Source organism: Ammospiza caudacuta, chromosome 3, assembly GCF_027887145.1.
Source record: "Ammospiza caudacuta isolate bAmmCau1 chromosome 3, bAmmCau1.pri, whole genome shotgun sequence".
NCBI lineage: Eukaryota > Metazoa > Chordata > Aves > Passeriformes > Passerellidae > Ammospiza > Ammospiza caudacuta.
In genome coordinates, this window is record NC_080595.1 from 82,924,811 (window position 1) to 82,946,721 (window position 21,911).

General features: G+C 42.8%; 1 protein-coding gene across 1 annotated transcript; it reads left to right on the plus strand.

The window, feature by feature from the left end:
• The first annotated feature begins 422 nt into the window (after positions 1–422).
• YWHAQ (tyrosine 3-monooxygenase/tryptophan 5-monooxygenase activation protein theta) lies at positions 423–21,547 on the plus strand. The gene is made up of 6 exons (XM_058800862.1): positions 423–553; positions 1,540–1,918; positions 16,724–16,847; positions 19,211–19,374; positions 19,702–19,797; positions 20,821–21,547. The coding sequence occupies exons 2-6, from the start codon at positions 1,625–1,627 to the stop codon at positions 20,878–20,880; spliced, it is 738 nt and encodes a 245-aa protein (XP_058656845.1). The 5' UTR covers positions 423–553; positions 1,540–1,624; the 3' UTR covers positions 20,881–21,547.
• Positions 21,548–21,911: the final 364 nt, after the last annotated feature.

Consider the following 21,911-nt stretch of genomic DNA (forward strand, 5'->3'; position numbering starts at 1 on the left):
GGCGGGCCCGGGCACCGCTTCGCCCCCCCGCTCCCGCCCCGCTGCCGCCACGGGCACCGCCTCGGCCGGGCCCTTCCCCAGGGAGCCCCGGGCCCCGCTCCCGCCATCGCCTCCATCCCCGGTCCCCTTCCCGGTCCCGGGCGCCGGGCGGGGGGGAAGAGGCAAGGGCGGGGGGGGGGGAAGAGGGGGGGGGGGGGTTGTAGCGGCGTCACCATGGCGACAGTGACGTCACCCCACCCTGGATCTCATTGGAGGAAACCCCGTGGCCCCAGCCGCAGCCCACGGGCCCAGTCGAGCTCGCGCCCTGCCCGCGCTCGCCCCCGCGGCGGCGCGCTTCTCTCCGATTGGCCGGCAGTGCGCGGGGGGGCGGGGCCGGGCGCGCAGGCCGAGCCGCTATTGGCCGCGTGGGCGCGGGCCGCGCAGCGGGTCGGTGCGCGCGCCAACGCCCTTCAGCGCTGGCTCGGCCGAGACGGGAGCGGTTCTTTCTCTCCGCCACAGCCCCGAGCGCGGCACCGACCGGGTGCGGCCCGGCCCCACAGCCCGGCGGACCCAGGTGAGCGCGGGGCCGCGGCCGGCGGCGGGATGGGCCCCGCTCCGCTGCCTCCTCCCGCCGCGTCCTCCATTTTGTGATCGCGGCGTGGAGAGCTCGGCGGCCCCGGGGAGCGGGAGGTGCATCCAGCGCCGCCATTTCGCACCCGCCGCCGCTTCCTCTTCCCGCCCCGTCGCCACGGGGACTCCGCCGGCCTCCCCCGCGCCCCTCGCCGTCCCACGAGACGCGGCCGCTGAGCCCGAGACCGCACCCGCTGCCGTGTGCCGGGAGCCGCCGCGCTCCCCGCCGGCAGCCCGGGGCCCCCGCCGCGCCGAGGTCCGGATCGGCGGCCGCCGGGGCAGACGGGAGGCCGGGTCCGCCGCGGGGAGGAGAAGCGCCCGGGGCCCCCTTCCCGGCCTCGCGGCCCCGGCCTCGCTCGCCCCCAGGGAGGCGGGTCCTGGAGGGGTTTAACCCCTGCTGCGTTCGCCGGCGCCGAGCTCGCCTTGCCGCTTTTATTATGTATTTTTCCCGCCAGTCCCGGCATTCATGCTCGCCTGCCTCCGGCGCTCGCCCGCAGGGCTGCTGGCACACGGAGGCAGGGATTTGGGCGAGGGCCCTGGGTAGGGTGGTAACCAGGAATCATTCCACAGTCCCTGTTAGAGGGCATATTAATATGCTCACGTAGGGCACGAAGGAAAAGCGGGGTGATGACTTTTTTTCTGATGGAAAAGCAGCTATTTCTACTGCTTGGGCGGCTGGCTGCCGTCCGAGTGTGACTTCTCCGCCTGGGTTTCTAGGTCGTGGTTTCCCGAGGGGTGGACCCTTGGGACGAGTCCCCGTAGCCTTGCGTGGAAGGACAGGGTGTTGCAGTCCGCCTCTCCAGGAGGAGCACCTGGAGATGGGGAAGGGAAGGCAAGGCTCACAGTAATTCTCGTTTTTTGCTGGGTTGCAGTGGGTGCTGTAGGGTGGTGTTTATCTTTGCATCATGGTTGCTGTCTTCTTTCTGTCAGGTTTTGAGGTGCATTCTCGTGTTGGTAGTGTGACATCTCCAGCTTCTTCTGCTACTGCCCTGCTCTTGTCCCACTGCCAGCCACCATGGATAAGACCGAGTTGATCCAGAAAGCCAAGCTGGCTGAGCAGGCCGAGCGCTACGATGACATGGCCACCTGCATGAAGGCAGTGACGGAGCAAGGGGCCGAGCTGTCCAACGAGGAGCGCAACCTGCTCTCCGTGGCCTACAAGAACGTGGTGGGGGGGCGGCGCTCGGCCTGGAGGGTCATCTCCAGCATCGAGCAGAAGACGGACACCAGTGACAAGAAGATGCAGCTTATCAAGGACTATCGGGAGAAGGTGGAGTCTGAGCTCAGGTCCATCTGCACCACGGTGCTGGTAAGTGGGGACTTTGTTTTTTCTTATATTTGGTTAAAGGTTAAGAAATGCAGTATTTAAGTGTGCTGCTGTACTGGGGAAGCATTGGGAACTCGGTTGGGGTACAACATGCAGTTTTGTGCTGGGGTAGGTGAGGTCAGTACCATAACTTCTGCAACCCTTACATGGGTCACTGTGATGAGGAGGATCAGCTGCACTATGCTGTTGGCCCTATATGTGTAGAGGTATTTGAGATACTCAGTTTTGGGTGTCTGTGAGGTACATTTTTGGGTGGAGTGATCCATATGTAGTATTTAACCACGTAGTTGCAGAGATACAGAGAATTTAGCCTCTGCTGTGGTTAGTAAACCTATTACTAAGATAAGCTGGAAATGTGCAAACCCCTTTATTGAGCTCAGATAATAACTTCAAACATTGAAACGATGTGTGCATTTTGTTTACTTCCTCATGAAGAACAGTACTCTGAAGGGGTCTTCAAGAGACATTTTGAGGAATGTTATAAATTTGACTTTACAAACTTGGACATCTGTATTGAAGGGGGAAAGTGACCTGTAGAAATTCCTTGTTAAATGCAAGCTGACTTCTCAGGGTATCTTTGAGATGAGTTTGCAGTAATGATGGAGCAATGTGAAGCTAAGGTGTAAAGATTGGAATGACACCCTAAGCATGCATCAGGCACAGAAGTACATTTCTGTGGAAGCAGCAGAATTCCAGATGCTATTGATAGGAAAACTGTAGTGGGAGCTCAAGAGATGTGTGTCAGCAGTGTGGAGACTGCTGGACCCACTTCTCCATGACCAGGGAATTGTATCTGCAGGAAACTGCCTGTGCATAATGCAGTAGTAATTCCGTGGCAGATCATCTTCAGTGGTTGATTTGCTCCTCGTAGTTACTTTTTTTTTTTGGTGTCTAGTATTGCTAATGAGACCAGGAGGAAGCAAGTCTATAAGGAAATAGACAATTTTGAGGTAAATTTGTTCCAGATTTGCTTAGGAGATGTGAATTTAAAGGTGACTAGTCTGGAAGTAACAGATTTTTCTTCTTAAGTGTTCTGACTCATGTATAAGGGAATGCTTCTTTGGATTGTGCTGAAAATACCTGTATGCTTCCTTGTATGCTGCCACCTAGGTTTTTTCTTTCTTTCTAAATCAACGTTAGTTGTCTTGAAAATAATTTTCATGTTTATTAGCTTTATGAATCATTTAATTCCTTAGCACATTCAAGAGCCCATGCCTTCCACAAGAGCAAAATTGTTTCTCCAGTTACAGGTGTATTGAAATTGTGAAACTTTCCCCTTTGTGAAAATGATGGGACTTCTGTAGGATTCCTGCTTCCTGTGACAGAAGTTTCACTAGAACCCTGTGTGATAAGTGCCAGCATTTGTGTCACTCTTCTTTCTCTACTCAGTACCTCACTTCAGAACTAATTGCTTAGGACCTTCATGTAAAGCTCACTCTTCAGACTTCTTAATTTCCCTTTGTCCTTTTACCAAATCTAGAGCCTTGGAGAAGGTGATGCATAAGATCTCATACTGGTTGTACCATTTTGGCAAGGAGCTTGTGTTTCCATGGGGAGAGGCAGTGGTCCCCTTCACACGGTGTCCCTCCCGAAGTTACTGCACCCCATGTGATGGTGGCCAGCAGGGATTCTGGTAGCCGTGCTAGCACAGCCCTGCAGTGTAGGGAGAGCAAGCTCTTCCTGTGCTGGATGATTTTTTCCTGCACTCCAGTCATTCTCTGTTCTCAGCAATGGCCTGTTGGCAGCTCTCCCCTTCCGCCCTGCGAGGCTGCAGGAAGTAGTGAAGACCAAAAGCCGCAGCTGAGCATGCTTTTCCTGTCCTGACCTGCTGCAAAGATGTGCCTTCCTTTGGTGGGAGGTGTTGGCTGTCTACTGCAAGCCTTCCTTTTTTTATTCTGCCTTTGAGGGCCATGTGCAGTTCTGTTCTCTTGATTGCCTCCCTTTCCTCTCCATGTACCACTCCTATGATCCGTGAGTCAGCATGTGAGAGGCTGGAATTCGGGAGGAGCAGGCTGTACAAAGGATGGCTTTCCTAAAGCTGAGCCACACCATGGGTTTGGCTCCTCCTTTGAATGATAATTGCTTCTGTACTAGTACTATGGTAACAGCTTGTGGCTTTTTCACATCTCTTCAGCTGAATCTCAGAGATGCTTTTTTAATTCCAGGAAGGCAGCTAAACTGTAACAACTGCTGGCAAGTAGTATGGAAAGGTTGCTTGTCATCTGGAGTATTTGGATTTAGCAGGGGTGGGTGTGTTGGGTGGAGTGTGACTGCTGTTAGTCATACTACTAACAGTTTTTTCAAAAGGTTTTTTTTTAACTACTGGTGTGGCATATTTCTAAATCTTCATGTATAAGTACTTGTTCTAGTATTAAAAATGCTGCTAATTTTTCTATTAAAATGGCAGGAACATGGAATCTGTAATTACTTTTTTTCCTGCAAAAAAATGCCCCAAGCCAGTTAAGTAGGCATTGTTTCAGGTCATGGTTTTATAAAGTACTTAAATTTAATCACCACTAGAATACAAACATTCAGAATTACGTTGCGATGGCTGTATATAGATATATACATAAAAATAAAGCTTTTACTGATTATTTAACTGCCTATCTTGCAAGTAGGCATGATCTGAATGCTTTTTAGCTGTTAATTTTATGACTGGTCTTTCAGATGAGAGTAGGTCTTTAATAGAGAAATGGTATGGCTGTCAAACAACTTGCATAAATGTTTTATTTGAAAGGTACACTAGGAGGTTTTGCTGAACTCCCTGTATTGATTGACTAAGTCTTTGGTAATGTAGAGAGTTAATGTTGAATCATCCCTTATGACTCATAGCTAGAACTGTTCTTGAAACTTTCTTCTCCTTGGCTAAAGAAACAGGTTAGCAACTCAATTTTTTTCAAGATAAAGTTACACTATGTTGATTCATATACTCTGAGCACAAAGTTCATGTTGCTTTCTCTTGACCTGAGTTATTTCAAGACAGGTACTAGATAATGTACAAGGGGTGGATGCAGCAGCAACTTTCCTATAATTAGTGAAATGATGTAGGGAACTTTGAAGATGGAACACACAGTATAAGATTTGCTTAATTTTATGCACACTTCACTGTTCAGTGACAGTAGTTTTTTGAAAAAAGTTAACTTCTGAATTAGAACCTTTCTGGGAAAGTAGATTAAGCTGGTGGGTTTTCTGAAAGCCTTGGTCGTTTTGCATGGCTATAACTTGTGTTGCATTCAGGCTCCTTTGTTCTGTAGAGAGCAGTAATGTGAAGGCAGGAAAACGGCAGCCCTTGCCTGGGAGCACTCTCCACTTACAGCTTGAGGGGGTTTGTGCCTGTTTGTGTTCAGTTTCTAGGTCCCGATGTGTTGGAGCTCTTCGTGGAGTAATAGAGATAAGATTTGGTAACTACTTGCCCACAGTTCTAATTTTGATGAATATGCAAAGTCATTAGGGCTTGAAAACAACTGTGTCTTGATTGTTGCTTCTTCTGTCTCTAGCTGAAGTGTTAAAGTGTTTTTTAAATATTCTTAGAAAACTGTGTGTAGAAGTTACATACCTGAGGCTTTTTTCTCAACATCAGTTTTCACAGTGTCCTCTGGAAACGTTTTTACATTGTATTGTGTCAGGCCCGTGTTGGCTTGTTTCTCTAGAAATGAGCAATGCCATTGTGAACTGAGAAATGAAGGAGCAGTCACATTACTTGTGCTCTTGGTTCTTTTTGCCACCCTGTGGCAGTGCCTGCAATGAAGGAGTTTTGAGCTATAGGTGTGTATTGTCTGTATTTTTACTGTCTTAAGGCTGGTGGGATGCTTTGATCTTCTGAGATTTTACTGGTAATTGTTGAAAGTGTGTATTGGTGTGTTGCTCTTGCCAGCTCCCCTTTCCTTCCTTCCTCCCTCCCTCCTCCCCGAGGTTGCAATGTTGTTGCTGCTGCTTCACATACTTAAAAAACAATAAAAGTGAATGAAAATGAGTAAAAAAACCTGTCCACTTCTGATAATTACCCATTTTATAGATCTAGTTCTAAAGTTAGTCACTTAAAATGAGTAGAACAAAAATCCCCATGCTAGAAGGTGATGTTTAGAGCAGTTTGTTTCAACAGCACAAGAGATCCATTGAAAGTGAAGTTGGCATTTTCATGCAGCAGCAAATAGATTCCTCATATCAGCTAAAATATATGATGTCTGATGATGAATAACTTTGACCATAGCCCTATTTCTTCCCTACTGTTACTTTTGGCCTACAGAAAAATGAAATCTTTGTGGGTTTTTTTGCACATGTAGAAATTTGTCATATTCAGTAGGTATCAGCTTCATGATGCTGTCTAAACAATTGCCAAAATTTCATATCTTGTGAATTCTTTGTCTCTGTGTTGCTATTGTCAGGGAAGAGAGTTTGTACAGAAATGTATGTGGTATAGAGGTGAAACCCATAAATAAAAGGGTGTTACATACAGTCTTTTGATACAGGAAACCATGTAGGATGCCGTTTTATTTTGAAGGTCAGGCATGCTAATCACTTAATATTGCATTTGGACTTGAGTTAGTTGTCCTAGTTGTGGTTGGGACAGGGTTACAAGTACACTTTTAACCTCTAAAGTTAAAGGAACTACTATTCTTAAGTGACTGACTAAAGGGAAAGGCTACTTCATAAAAGTTAGGTTGGGAATGTTACTTTTTGGGAAGTCCAGAATTGTGGAGTGAATGTGAATTGAATGAGTAGTTTGGAATAAATAATATTTTTTTGTGGAAAGTAATTTGTGGAGAGAGAGATGATTTGTATTCTTAGTGCAACCTCTAGCAACCATCAACACATTTGTGGTAAGCTTTGTGGAACTTAATAGTTTAATTTTTTTCAGTGTAATATGCTTGAAACTTAGATCTGACCTTGACTTATTCATAGTTTTACCTTCTCTTACTTTCTCTGTCATCTTTCAATAGAATCTGCTGCTGGAATCTTCACTCTTGTGCAAAGGAAATTTAATCAGTTCTGAAAAGGGACTGATTGTTGCAGAAACAAAGCCTAGAGTGCACTGAGGTTCTTGAACAGAGAGTCCAGCTGAGAATAGTTCAAGGAATTCTGTCGGAGCTGCAGCCTCCATCCCATGCAGTCATTGCTTGCTGCTCCCTCCCTTACATCTGAATGCTGTCTAGAATTACTAAATTTCTTGGAGGACATTTATGGCTTTGGTGGCCTTGAGAAAGTAGGATGTGCTCACTAGGTGGAACTGGACAACAAAACCAAAAATTCTCTTTCTGCTAATGCAGTGAAGCTTTTAACAGATTTTGTAAATCACTGTCATGCTTACCTGCTAGACAGTTGTCTCACAGGCACTTCTATTATCTTGGATTCTAATGTGATGAGGGGCCTTTCTGAAGAAAAACACAGAAGCCTGGATGTGAGAGAGAGAGAGAGCTTGATGGGGAAAGAACACACTTGAGTTTGAAGGTTGTTCCACTTGATTTCTTTGACATTATGCCATTTGGGGTCGTTTAGTACAGTATTAAAGGAGTAGATTGTATAGTTTCTGTACAGGGACTGCAACTTGGTATTCTGGTTTCAGCAGTGGGAGGATGCCTGATTTTCAGAGGAAGGTAGCAAAGAAAACAGCAGAGGAAGGGCTGGTAAAAGTGCATGGGTATACTTTGGTAGGTGAAGGTGCATGCTTCATTAATCAATGTTTTCATATTTAGCTTTATGCTCTTGGCCTTTGAGACTGAGGGGCCAGGTGCTTTCTTACTGCCAATGAACTTGAAGCCAATTTTGTCACAAAAATAAGGTAAGTAAAAACTGTTCTTGAGCACAGCATTTGTGATGCTCAGTATAGCTCCACCAAGTTTATTGGAGGGATATATAAGTTCCTCCTCATCCTTTCTGCAGCCCAGGAAGCTGGAACCAACATGAGAACACTTGAGCTGTGCATACTGAGGATTTGTAAGCTTGTCATTTGCTAACCCATCCTGTATATCTGAATATATAACAGTGCCCAGTTTGTGTGAGCTGGGCACTTAGGAGAGGCACCGAAACAATTTGAGTGCTGAGTTTCACATCTTGTAGTCTGTGCACCCACCAAAACATCAGGTGTCAAGATCTAAGAACTGGAAGCCCTGAATTAGCTATGATTTTGCTTGTACCTGTCTCTAAATTTGGTAAGTAATCATGGGTTTGATTTAGCAGTTTCTAATATTGATAAGGGTTTATTATTTGCTCTATTGCTCTTTATTCTCTCCTTTGATTTATATGATCCATTCACTGAAGTAGCCTGATACATGAGTAGTGTTCAGCTCTGAACACAGAAGAATTTGCATTTGCTTTAATAATAGCTTTTCTAAATACACTATATATATTCTTACCTGCCTGACAGCCACATCATTCCTGGACAGAACTTCTTCAGGAAGTTGTTGTAGGTTGTCTCATTTGGGGAATAACAAATTACTGGCACGCTCCCAATCATAGTCCCAATAGATTGAGTAAAATAATACATTGCTGGGTTTCCTTCAGGATAAAGTTGGATGATGCAAAAGGCTCTTCCAAGCTACACTATGCAGTGGGAAGAAAGTGCATCTGTTGTGTTGCCATTTTGAGTTTCAGTGATCCCAAGCCTCTGATCAAGAGCTCCCAAAGAGAGATGAGAACTAAAGCAAGTCAAAATTAGTGCTTTGTGTAAGGGCAATGTACCTTAAGACCACGTAACTCTCATGTGCTGTTGTTCCTCTTAAATGCTGTTAGTCTAGCTATACCTTGGCCAGTCATTTAATCTTACCTTTAGGCTTCTGTAGCTGCAGAGCATAAAGTGCTTTTAAATGAAAATTTAGACTTTTTTATTTGATTCCGTGATACTACTCAATGTTGTGAATGGATGCTGAAAGATGCTTTTAGATGGCCAGGATTCTGAAGGGAAGAATTTGGTGTCTAAAATTTGTGTTTGCTAAGAAGGGAAGAGCACTTGGAAGTATTTTGAGGAATTAGAAATATGTAAAACGCAGTCGTGGAAGAATGTTAGAATCAATTTGAGATAAATATGTCAGATACCAAGGAATTTTTCCTGAAAGCTTTTGGCTGTGTTGTATGGCCATTAATTCATCAAAAATTTATAATTCTTGAAAAGAGGAATGACTACTTTTTTAATAGTCATTTTTACATTAGATGGAGGGAAACTGGAAGACTTTAGGGTCTTCCATAAAAACTTATATAGTTCTCTGACTTTGACTGTATTGTTCATCTTGTCTGAAAAATCTGTAGAAAGGAGAACTTGTATTTCCATACATTTCTAGTTCCTGGCTTCCATTGTTCTCTGGGGACCACAGAACTTTCTAACTTGAGGAGAAGTATAAGCAGTGAGTGTAAATTCTAGATTAAATTAATCTCAACCCCAGGTGGCAATAGTGTGGGCAGACGTGCTGCAGCTCAGGCTTTCAGTGCATTTGCTAAGTGAGATTCCAGATACTTCATTCAGGGCCAATCCTAGGTATTGGCTGCCAGTTCTTAAAACTATATAGACAAAGACATGGAACCAAATGGAAAAGATGAATTAGGTCACCCTCTCTGTTTTCATGTCAGGTACATTTGTCTCTGCTTTCAGTAGTGCTTTGTCAGGTCATCTTAAGGCCATGCCATTACTGGAAAGGTACACACATATTTTCCTCAATACATAAACTGAAACACTGTTAGTCTGGAGAGGTGTGTATGAAAATCACTTGATGCTCTCCCAAAAGGAGTTGATGCATAGAGCTTGAATCCTGAAGGATGAAGAACTCAGTTCTGCTGAATTACAGTGTTGAAAGTAAAGTGATCTTACTGTTGCAGCACGGGACTCTCCCTTTCCTGTCAAGAAAACAACTGCTGAACGTTAAAAAACACCTAGGTTTCAGTGAGTCATACTGTGGACTTTGGAATGACTGATTTTACTTAAAATAGTCAAGAAGTCTTAAATACTGCTCTGCTAGACGATTAAAACAGGCAGTCATTTGTGAGTAGAAGCCTTATTGAAAGGTCTGAGCCCACACCAATCATCTGTGCTGTCAGAGACTTTGGAATATTTGATGTGTTTAAATTCACATTTAAGTTATATTAGGTGATTACATTGGTCTGAGCTGCCTCACCAATGTTAGCTTTGCTTTTTGACTGCAATTGGGGTGGAAGGAAACCATTTCTATCTAGGCTGCTTCTAGAGCTTTTTGTTTCATATTGGATCTGAATGGACCATCAGAAATACTTGGGACAGAATAATTCTTTCAAATACTTTGCATACTGCAGCCCTGAATTCGTGCAGCTTCAGACACTCATGGTGTTCCTGTGAGAGATGCAGGCTGCTCATCTAGATGGGACTCTGATGTTGGATCCATGTTTCAGGGTGGTGAGGTAACTTACTAGAAGTGTTGACATGCACTCTGTGCCTTGTGTATTATTTTTAGGAACCTTGTCTCAAAATAGGTTTATTTTGAAACAGTTTCTTCACTTGCATGTGACTTTTTGGTTCTGTGGGGTTTGGCCAATTAGTGTATGGTACAACATTAAGTAATCAGTTAGTTGCTGTTACCAGGTAACATCTGTGCTCCTGGAGGCTGTGCTCTTTAATAAACAAAACAACCCAAAAGCACTTAGAGCTCAGAATAGAGAACATTCAGTGTCAGTTCAGAAAACAAAGAAACATCTAGGAAACAGCAATGGAACTCAGTCTAGTTCTTGTAAAACCTGTGAAAAATTGGTACTCTGTGGAATGGCAGCACCTCCTCTGCTGGCAGGTCTGAGAACACTTGGACAGCTAAGAGCTGCTGAGCAGAAGTTCAACTTGGTTTCTTTTTTCTTTTTCTTCTTTCTTTTTTTCCCATATAATTAAACTTTTTCATTATACAGTAAGGAGGAATATAATTTCTTTGATTTTATAAGCATTGATATTTACTAGTTTGTTCTTTGTCAAAAAATTATTACTATAAGATTTGGGGTTTTTTCTAGATGCTTTTTGTGTCATAGGAGTTCAAGCCAGGTGAAGGACATTGTTTTAATTACTAAAACCTGTAATGCCAGTTGCTTCACACAAACTGTTAGGATGTTCACTTTTAAAAATAGCCTTTAAATTACATTCCCAGAAGATGGAGATGGTGCTGAAATAAGGTATTTTAAACATATTGAAGTAAGATACGTGGACTTAAGGCTCAAGAGTATTGCTGAAACAGAATGACTTGAAAAAATCAAACTTTATCCAACATAGACTTCATTCAGAAAGTTTTGTGCCAGCCATTTAGAGCATCAGCACACTCCTCCTTGCTAAATATCATGCAGCAGCTTAACTTATGGGACAAACTTTTTGAGAGCATTGCTGTTTCTGATGGTTGCTTTTACATAGATTTTTTTCCTTTTAGTGGAACAAAATTAAACTACTCAGTGAGGAATGCAAATGACAATGTATATCTGTCTTTTAATAGCATAACATTAAATAACTTGGTGCTGGTGTTGTGACCCAGACATGTCATAGGTGTTGACATCTGAGTGATGGTGGCATTGTAAATGTTTTGGGTTACTTGAGTTTACCACATTGAGAACTTCTGTCTGTACCTAAGCACGTGCTGTCTTTAATGTCCTTTGAAAATTGGCCTCAAACTAGTTGTGATGAGCAGATAATCTCTGGAGCTGACCTGGTTCACCTTTATCCTCTGGTATTGAATGGCTAAGTGTGAAGAATATGTCCACTAGTTAGTGGTATTGGAATATATGAGGAGACTTGCACTCATGTACTTGCTACTCTTAAGAAAGTCTAAGTGGCACAACTGCTGAAGGAAGCTAAAAGGTCAGTTAGGTATTCAAGATGGTTTTTTTCCAAATTCATCTTTGCTGTTGAGATTTTTTTATTGCTGGATATGTGGGAAGAGAGAACAGCACAGACCAGATAGCAGTGGTATTTTTGTGCCACTTGAACCTACCCTGTAGTTAAACTGTATAGAAAGTACTTTAGTGTATGGCTGAACCTAGTGTCTCAATCAGTCTTGCCTTTTAAAATAGACTTAGGTGAGGAGAAAGTGGGACTTCTGTTATGATGTCAGCTTTTTCAAGGAGGTGTTGCCCTGAAAAGAGAAAACAGGAAGCATGTGTGGAGTGGGGCTGGAACATGAATTGCAGGGGATGTGTGCCAGTGCATTGTAAGGAGAGGTTGGCTGGATGCACACACCACAAATAATTATTAAGGAGCTCTGTCTTCAGGGAGCCGCTTTGTCTGTGTCAGACATACCTTCAGGTAAAGGTATGCCTGACATTCCTTCAGAGCTTGCTTTTCATAAAGCTGAAAAAATGAGGAAGTGGTGAGAGCAGATAGACTTAGTGTTTCTGGCTCAGGTGAATTGCAGTGGTCAGTGAGTACCACACGCTCAACCCCTGAGCCTACTTAAACAGAAGGGCAAAGGGACTGAGAGGGTACTTACCTCATTGGGAAAGAACAAGAGTACAGTGGAGAAGGATCCAAAAAGGCAGTTGAAATGTAAGTTTCATTTGCACGTAGAGGAATATGTTTGCCAATGGAGAGAAAAAGGCAAAAGCCACAGCTTTTAGGGGAAGAGGTATTCAGCTGCCAGGCTCCCAGCCTGCTCCCCATGGTTCTTGAGGCAGCTGCAGACCTGTTCCAGGGAGCGTCAGCCCTTTGTTGCTGGCATCTCTATAGCAGATAAATAAACCTTCCTTTCATGAGAGGGGAAAAGAATATCATATGTGAGAATATGATGCTGTTAGGATGACAAGAGTATTTGCACACTGTGAAGGTGGAAATAAACTGAGATGGATGAGCAACGCTTAGGAGAAGAGGAGTGGGAAATCTTGTCACGCTCTAGGAGGACCAGCGGGCCACTTGAACGTAATATGGCAGTGTGGGGGAGGCAGCAGCTACCAACCACAGCCTGTCACACTGCAAACCCATTGTAATGCAGCTGCAGTGGGACACAAAGGGTCTGCTCTGAGGATAGAGCTTTGATTCCTGCATCTTCATACTGCTCCTGCTTCTGAGGCACCCCCATCAGAGCAGATCAGCAGCCTGGGCGTTGTGTGGCTTTCATGCAGCTTCTGAGGCATGTTTTGTGGTGCAGGGCACATCGTTGCTGGTTTTTCAAGGCTTGCTTTAGAAGGTGATGGGAAGAGCTGCAATTCTTAAGTGATGGTGGCAGCTGTATTTTAATACATGAAAGGGATGGGCACATTGACTGTGTGTGAGCATGGATGGTAGTCTGTTGTATTGCCTTACTTCATCCCAGAATCACGCCTCTGGCAGTGCTTGTCTCTGCCTAGGTAAAATCACAAAAATTTTGATGTTCTCTGTGGTCTGCTTCATTGCTTTGCCTGCCTGTAGCCATTTTACTTAATATCAGCTGATGTTGAAAATAAGGATTCTTGGCTAATTTCTCTCTGCTAGAAAGGTAAAAATGTCCAGGTGAGGAAAGATGAGAGAAGAGATGCAGGAAATTGTGAGTTTTCCTGCTATTACTAACTCAAAGCAGTGTAAAGCAAATAACTTGGCTTACTGTGCTGTGTGCTCTCACTACTCCACCAACATTTTGTCTCCGAGAGGGAGGGTAAGATGCCTTCCGAGAAGTTATGATAATCCTGAGATGAATGGCTCATGAAGTACAGCAAATAAATTATTGATTTGAAAGATTAACATCTGGCCTGAAAAATAGTCAGCTTCACTCAAAGTCTGTTTGGATTCTGTTCTATACTGCGTGATTCAGAAATGAGATCTTCTTCCATTTAAGGCTATTAAAAAAAACAAAACTGAGTATGTAAAGTGCAGAAGGAGAATGTACCACCCCAGCTGAAGGAAAAGGCACAGGTCTGTTCCCCACTTGTGTTATGGAAGGATTAGGAGGCCCTTAAGATGAACTGGGAGTGAGAGCTGCTGGGCTGCTGAGCTTCTCTGCCTGAGAAGTGCCTAGGAAATAACCCACTCTTTGCTGTCTGAAAAACTGCAGCTCATTCTCTGCATCACTTTTGTCTCTAAGTTTCTCTGAAGTTTGGACAGAGCCACTGGTTATCAGATGTGCCTAACAAAGGCAGCATTTTAGGGATGCACTGGCACACAGGCCACAGTGCTGCTTGCTTGTGGAGGACTGGCACAGCAAAATCCTTTCATATTCCCAGAAAAAGTGTGTGGCCTACCCCATCTGGGGGGAGGAAGAAATGGGCACTGATGCCCTAGGGAGTGTAGCTTTCAGATTTGGCTTAAATTTGCCACGCTAAAGCTTTCCTGTAAGCATTCTTTAGTGTGCATTAGGTTCCAGGGGTTAAGTATTTTTCAGCCATAACCAAGCCAGATCAGCTCTAGAGCTAGAACTGCCTCTTCTACAAAAAGACAAAATTTTGTAATAAAATGGGTAATACTTTCTGTGTGCTAAGTATACAGGAAATTTCTGTGTTTTGGAAAGCATAAAAGAAAAATGCCTGATTGTTCCTTATTGATGTAGTTGTAGCATCTTGAAAGTTGTATTTCAGTATTTGAAAAATGAAACTAAGACAGTTTTGCAAAATTCCTTATTTAAAATGCTCTATAGTATCTTCACTGCTTGTCTGGTCAGTGCTCCTTAGACTGTGGCACAGCTCATCTGAGCGCATGGATAGGTCACATCTCTGCTACTTAATGTAGTCCCCCATATGATGGCTTTTGGAGGCTGGTGGTTACTCTTCAAACATAGTGGATTTAAGGAACCTTTCTAAACCACAGGTGTACTATGTGTCACATGTCATCATTCTGGGCAGTTTCTTGGAAAATCAAACTCAAATTTTAGACTTGATGTTACCACATTGTTGTCTCAGACTGAAACTGATTTGTGCAGCGTTGCATTTCTATGGCTGACATGGACATTGTCATAGGAGAAAAGCAGTAGGAAAACATTGAACCAAAATGTGATGTTCTTTTCTTTGCAGAAATTTGTCAAGTGGGAATAACTCATTCTAGTATAGAATGATTCATGCACAATAACAGTATTAATGCAATGTTGTATTACTCAGCTGCCTACTACATTTTAACTCTTGTTTTGAAACAGCCCTAAGGTTTTGCTGCTTTTTCCATAACACCAGTGAGCTGCACTGTTCTATATGCTTGCTCAAGCCCCTGTATACTTGGCTGTGTTAAACTGTTACACAGATTCCTCACTTATGCCTTTGCCAAATAGCCAGTGTCTAGGCTTTGGCAGTGGTTTTATAAAAGCCTTACAGAAACTCCTAAAAGCATCTGTCTTTGATTTGGTAGGTGCAAGGGTGTGTCAGGCTTGGTATCATCTTACCTTCTGCTGCCTTCCCTAGAGTAAAATCAAGGGCAGGTATGACTCTGTTCTTGCCTTACTGCCTTGGTGGGGATCTGTCTGGCACTGCAGTGTTACATCCATGGGACACACACAGTTTGGCTGCAAAAATGCTTTTTTAACCCAATTGGAAGTGCCCTTCTACAAGTGTCATTTTAAAATAGTTGCCAAAACATCAAATGGACTTGGATTGAGTAAACACTTTGAACAGGACTGCTCTGCTTCTATTGATCCTTAAAGGAAGTAATAGTAGCATGGTGGTGTGCACAGGGAGTAGGTTTGTGTCTAAAGTTAGCTTGTTTTGATTATAGTGCTCTGGTAGTCAGTCGAAGTGCAAAGGATTTTTGTGCAGAAAGCTAACAGTTCTGTGACTATTTCCTTTGTAGCTGCTTCATGTATTTGGATACGTGGTCCTAACATGTAACAAAAATACATGTAACAAAAATCTTAACTAGCAGCTGCAAGCTTTGTGGAAACTTTCTGCTCCTTTTTTGACCTATTTACTTTCCAAACAAGTAAATGCAGATCTTTATCACTTACATTCCTACTGTGAAGTTTCTCTGAGTACTGCAGGGTTTCCTTGAGTGTATCTGAACTCACTTGCATCTTTTGTCAACTCTGGAGAGCATGGGTGGTTGTAGTAATGAGTTGGGTAAAATCTCTGGAGTTCAGGGGCAAGGTCAGCCAGAAGCTGCTCTGCTGCTTGTCAGTTCTCTGAGCTACCCTGTTCTCTAGGGGAAAGTCCTGTACCTCATCTCTCCTTTCTTCACCCCTGTCTTAGTATGACTTACAGCCTTGGAGAGAGACTTACCTTCTCTTGCTGGAGGCTTGCAAACCTTTCCTTGTCCTTCTGGTATCAGGTAGGGGAGCTGTGGACGAGGGGAGTGATGTTTGCAGCAGCTCAGGGTGTGCTGGAGAGCGCTGTGTAGCTCTTTCCATTCTGGGAATAGCAAGGTGGATATGAGGATGCCTCCCTGCTGTGCTACAGGCAGGTGTTCCTTTAGAGCCTTGTGAAGAGCTGGTGCAGTTTGGTGAGGTTGGCTGCTGACTGAATGGGTTTGAATCCTTGACTCCATGTGGTAGGTGGGCTGGAGATTGCTTATCACAAGTCTAATAAACAGAATTGATGGGAAAAAAAGTAGCTTTGAAACTTTGTGTCGTGTTTTGCTTTTCCAGTAAAAGCTTACTCATTTCAATGTTTTTGAAATGAGAAATGTATATCCTGAAACTAAACTTGGTCCTGAAACTGTACATCAGTAAACCTTTCCTTGTTACTTGCAGTCTGATAGGCCAGTTGTCTGTTCATCTTAATGGTTGTGTGCCAGCTCAGTTTGTTGGAATAAGTGTGCATCTATTCTAATTCTAAATGCGCCCTAGAACTCCATTTACCCTTGTAGCAAATGTTTGAGTCCATCCAAACTGGATGAACTTGAATCTGGGAGAGAAGTAGATTGAACTTAGTTGCAGTGGTGTTTGCAATGTGTCAATGTGTGTTTTGTTGTTGTTTCAGGAGCTCTTGGACAAATATTTAATAGCTAATGCAACTAATCCAGAGAGCAAGGTATTCTACCTGAAGATGAAGGGAGACTACTTCCGATACCTTGCTGAGGTTGCCTGTGGTGATGACAGAAAACGTAAGTACCTTGGGTCTTTCCCAGCTCTGCTCTGTGGGTGAGGGGCCAGGAAATGAAATACACAGACTCCAAATTCACATCAGTTAGCTGTGTTTCACTCAGAAATCTCCAATTTTCATACAGACTGAGAGCAAAATCTGACTAGACCTTTAAGTATGCCAGGGAATTTTAGTTGATGTTCTGTCATCTACCCTAAATTCCTGAAGAGTTGTTCCATAATACTTACTCAAATCTTCTGGAAAACAATGTAGGTGAAGGTATGATAATATATTTCATGTTGCTTGTTTGTAGTTCTTTACTAAAAGTTGGCTCAGGAGAGTAAACAAATCTCTGTAACATTTTGTGCTCCATGGTAGAGTCCTGTTGGTCTTCAAATTTTAACGATTTCACTGTGAAGCAGACTTCATTGTAGTCATCTATGTTTATAAAGAACCCACAAAATTACTAGGTTTTTACTCTAGCAAGTGTGAGCTGTACTCAAAAATGATTGATTTTCATGGGGATTTTAGTTTGCCCTTTTGGATTCAGCAGGAAAAGCCTGGAAACTGCCACTTGATACTGGGCATCTTGAGACTGTAGACCTTTCCTAGGAATTAGAACAGGTGCATGGGTAGTTGTAAGTACCTCGGGAACCTCTTCTGGGGAAGATTTTAACTCTGTTTTGAGCAGATGTATTGAATTAATTATTAAAACTGTCTTGCAAGATGCTCAGATAGTGTTGTGATGTTAAAAACTCTTGGTGTGGCATAAGCTAGTGATCTGTCTCTACATAACGGACCAAAATTAGTGGTGCAGTAATGCTGTGACACCAGGGAGAGGGACTGCTGGAACCCCTGGATGCTGTGGTGTCCCCTGGGGTTGGGTGTGGCAGGATCTGTCCTTGTTGGCTGCCTGAAACCGATGGCAGTGCTTGTGAGAGGCTGGGGCTGGTTGTCCCTTCAGTAAAGGCTTTGTTAGTCTGCCTCTATTGTAGGAGCATTCACATTGAAAGATGAAAATATAGAGAATGGAGTAAAAATCTTTGCATTAATGTGTTGTATTCAGAAATTCTTAACCCTTAATTTGATTCAAGTGTCAGCAGCAAATCCATGGGTAGCAGAGAAAACTTGCCTTTGGCTTTCCCAAGGATCATCTGATTTACACTTTGTCTCAAGCAACAGCTACAAATCTGGGCTTGTCCAAGCGTAGAAATACCGGCTCCTGTTTGCTAAAATGTCTGCAGTTAAATGCCACACATGCTGATAGGGGATACAGTGCAGGAGAGGTTGATTGATACAGCCTTGTTAGCAGATCCTGCTGGGGTTTAGCTCTGAAGTTACAGTTTCTGTATCACCATGTGGACTTTTCTGCTTAACTTCTTACAGACTTCAAGACTTTAAGCTTTTCTGATGTTCCACCTCAAAAACATCTGCTTATTTTCTCAGCTTCAAATATATTTTATGTGCTTACAAGCTAATTTATCTCCTGGATTTGCTAGCCTTTTGCCTTCTTTCACCCGTTCTCAACAAATGGATAGTCCTTTGGTACTCATTACGTGTAAATACTGTCTGTCTTGACTCTTTTCAATACTTATTATATTTTACTTACCAAGTTCTTTTACCAGCATTTGTTGGAGCAGTACCAGTACTAGCTAGCTCCCTCACAGAGTATTTTGAGCTCTGGCAATGACCTTTTTTTTTCTCCATTCTGCAGCATGTTTAGGGCAGCTGTTGGCCCTTTCGTTGTCTATCAGAAGTGAATCTGGAATAGATTATAGGTAGCACTCCTGAAGTACTCTCTGACCTGATAACCTCTTTTCTTTGTGGTGTTTGTCCCAGTTATTTTGGGCACAACATTGAGGCTTTTAATCTTGACCTGTCTACACGCAGATTTTGGAGACAAACCTTCAGTTTTTCAGGAAAATGCTGTACATGCCTTCCAAACTTCCTCAAGGAATTGGGCCTTCTTTACTCTGCACACAACTCACATGAACATGTCCATCCTGAGAAAGGAATGAAGTACAAGTTCTGTAGAAAAAGTAATGAACAAATATTTCCCCCCTCCCCACCCCCAAAGTATCAAAGGCCACTGAAGACTGAAGTAGTCTTGGATGCTTGTGTTTACTAAGTTCTGTGTATTTAGTGTGTTTATTCTCTTGAATAATACCTTTGCTCTGTAGTAGCTCAGTTTGCTCCTTGTGCTTTGTCAGTGTGGCAGCTGTACTTAACATGGGTGTACAATCGTTACTTTGATTAAAGTAAGTGCACTGTTTTCCTAAGAACAGGCTTATATACAGTCTCCTACAAATGGAGTGATCTAGGTAGGAATATCTATTTAAAAATTTAAGCCAACCCAAAAGCACTTTGTTTGTCATTCTTTTACAGAAACAATAGAAAACTCACAGGGAGCTTATCAGGAGGCATTTGATATCAGCAAGAAGGAGATGCAGCCAACACATCCAATTCGCTTGGGTCTAGCTCTTAACTTCTCTGTATTTTATTATGAGATTCTCAACAATCCTGAGCTTGCCTGCACACTGGCAAAGACGGTAAGGAACTTTTTTTTTTCCAGTTTGCCTGCAGGGAAAGTAGAAGAGAGTTTATGCTTAAAACTATGAATTTTTAAGTTTCTGGTTTCCTAGCTCATATTGTTAGTGGGATTGAAGGGGTACAAGCAGGCTGTATTTACAATGTGACTTAAATTTTCAGCAGCATGGGAAGCTTTTATTATGTCCGTAGTATGGTTTTGTTTCAAGTAGAGCAGGTGATTTAACATCTGATGTTGCTTTTTTTTTTTAAGCTACCTTTTCTGATAGGTTTAGCTTGTGTTTAATGATCAGTTAATAGAAAGGCTAAAGATGATTTAATTGTTCCAGGCGTTTGATGAGGCAATTGCAGAACTTGATACACTGAATGAAGACTCATACAAAGACAGTACTCTCATCATGCAGTTGCTTAGAGACAACCTAACAGTAAGTTGCTTTTTTATGTATTATCTGGTTCTTCAGGTGTTCACTTAGATTGAATTTATTATGGAAAAAAATCTTTACTTTCCTCTCGCACACAGCACAGCACTGACTTGGGCTGTTTGCCTATGATACTTTTTCATAACTTAGTTTGAATGTTGTGTAAGTTGATGTCCGACTCCATGCTGTGTAATCTGGAATAGCAGCCTGGATAGCTCACATTCTTCCTGGTGTGATGGCCTTTATGGTAGAGGGGAGAAGGGGCATTTAGCCCAACCTAATATATTAAGATAGGACAAGGAATTAAAAAAGGTCATCTATGACCTATCAGGGAATTTTACTCAAACTTTTTTGATGACTACCTCAAAACAAAGTTTCTCCTGGTGTACATCCAGTGTAGCTTGCTTTATTTGTTGTCCTGATTTTCATTCAAAAGCTCTGAAATTTCAGTGTACTAAGAATAAAATCAGTTTGTTTGAGTATGTTATTATAACAATGAACCATTTAAGAAACTGCTTTATGGAACAACTAAATTGTATTAAAATATGCAGCTATGGCAGTTTTTCAGGGAATATCCTCTCTGAATAATTACTGTGTTTAAAATTATGACAACATTTATTATTTTGCAGTAGTCCTTCAGTAGAAGTGTCTGTTGTTAGCAGAGTGAAGTGCTTAGTTTCGATAACCAAAGTGGCAATCTACACTTGCAGGATTCAGCCTGCTGTGTTTGAAATGGAAGTTGCCCTTGGAGCTGCTGTTGAGGCTGTTGAATGGCCTGGGATCAATGGCACAGCTCACTGTTAGGCACAAGAGCTGGAGCCATTGAGAACATGTGCCCTGTGCATGAGGAGCTCTGTCCAGTTACCTCTGCCCCAGCAAGTGCTGGCAGCCAGGGCTGTGCAGTGCACTGGTACTCTGTGGGCATCCTTAAGTCTAATTCATTATCTTTTCCTCACATTCAGTAGTTGTCTCTTTTTGGAATTCAAGCTGCACTTCTGAAAGCTGACACTGTTCTTCTTTTCTTTCTAGTTATGGACATCAGACAGTGCAGGAGAAGAATGTGATGCTGCAGAAGGTGCAGAAAACTAAACTGCACGTGGGGCATCATTCTCCCTTTCCTTCTCAAAAAACCTTTTTACACGTCTCCATTCCTTATAGCTCCACTTGGATTTCCTATAGCAAAGAAAACCCATCCATGTGTATGGAAATCAATTTATAGTCTTTTCACACTGCAGCTTTGGGAAAACTCCATTCCTTGATTTGTGTTTGTCCTGGCCTTCCTGGTGTGCGGTTACTGCTGTAGAAAAGTATTAATAGCTTCATTTCATATAAACATGAGTAACTTCCAAACACTTATGTAGCGGACTAAAGTGTACCTGGTATTTAAAAACAAATCTGAACCAGTTCCTGCCAGTTGACTGTGTTTTGTATTACAGTAAGATATGAAAACGTAGTTAATTGCAACTAAAGAGTGTTCCACATAGCATTTAATTCTCCACATTCCCTTCTTATTCTGCAGGGTTTCCTTTCCATAATTGACTTTCACATGCTACTGTGTATCTGTTTCAGTAGGAATATGGAAGTTTTGGGCCAGATCAAGTTGAGCATTTAAAGTTTGGAAAACCACAAATTGAGTTGCTTCCCGTATCATGTAATACAGAAGCTTGTGTGTTCAAAACCAGGGGCTTCTCTTAATCTTCAGTTGCTGCTGTTTCAGTTGATATCCCTTCCCAATAAAAGTTCACTTACACTCCTGCCTTTGTAGTTCTGGTATTCACTTTACTATGTATTAGAAGCAGCATGTTACTGCTGGAGTACAGGCAGTGCTTTTTGGCAGACTAAAGTGCATGTCATTTCTTAATACACTGGAATGGGAAAACCAATTGAAGTTCACATGTCCAAGTATAAAATTTAGTACTTTTCCATGCAGGTTTGTGCACATGTGAGAAGGTGTCAAGTTTGTCCAGTGATTGTTAGAGAGTTTGGACCACTATTGTGTGTTGCTAATCATTGATTGTAGTCCCAAAAAAGCCTTGTGAAAATGTTATGCCCTCTGTAACAGCAAAGTAACATTAAATAAAATTACATTTTATAAACCACCTACTGTTGACTTGTAACAA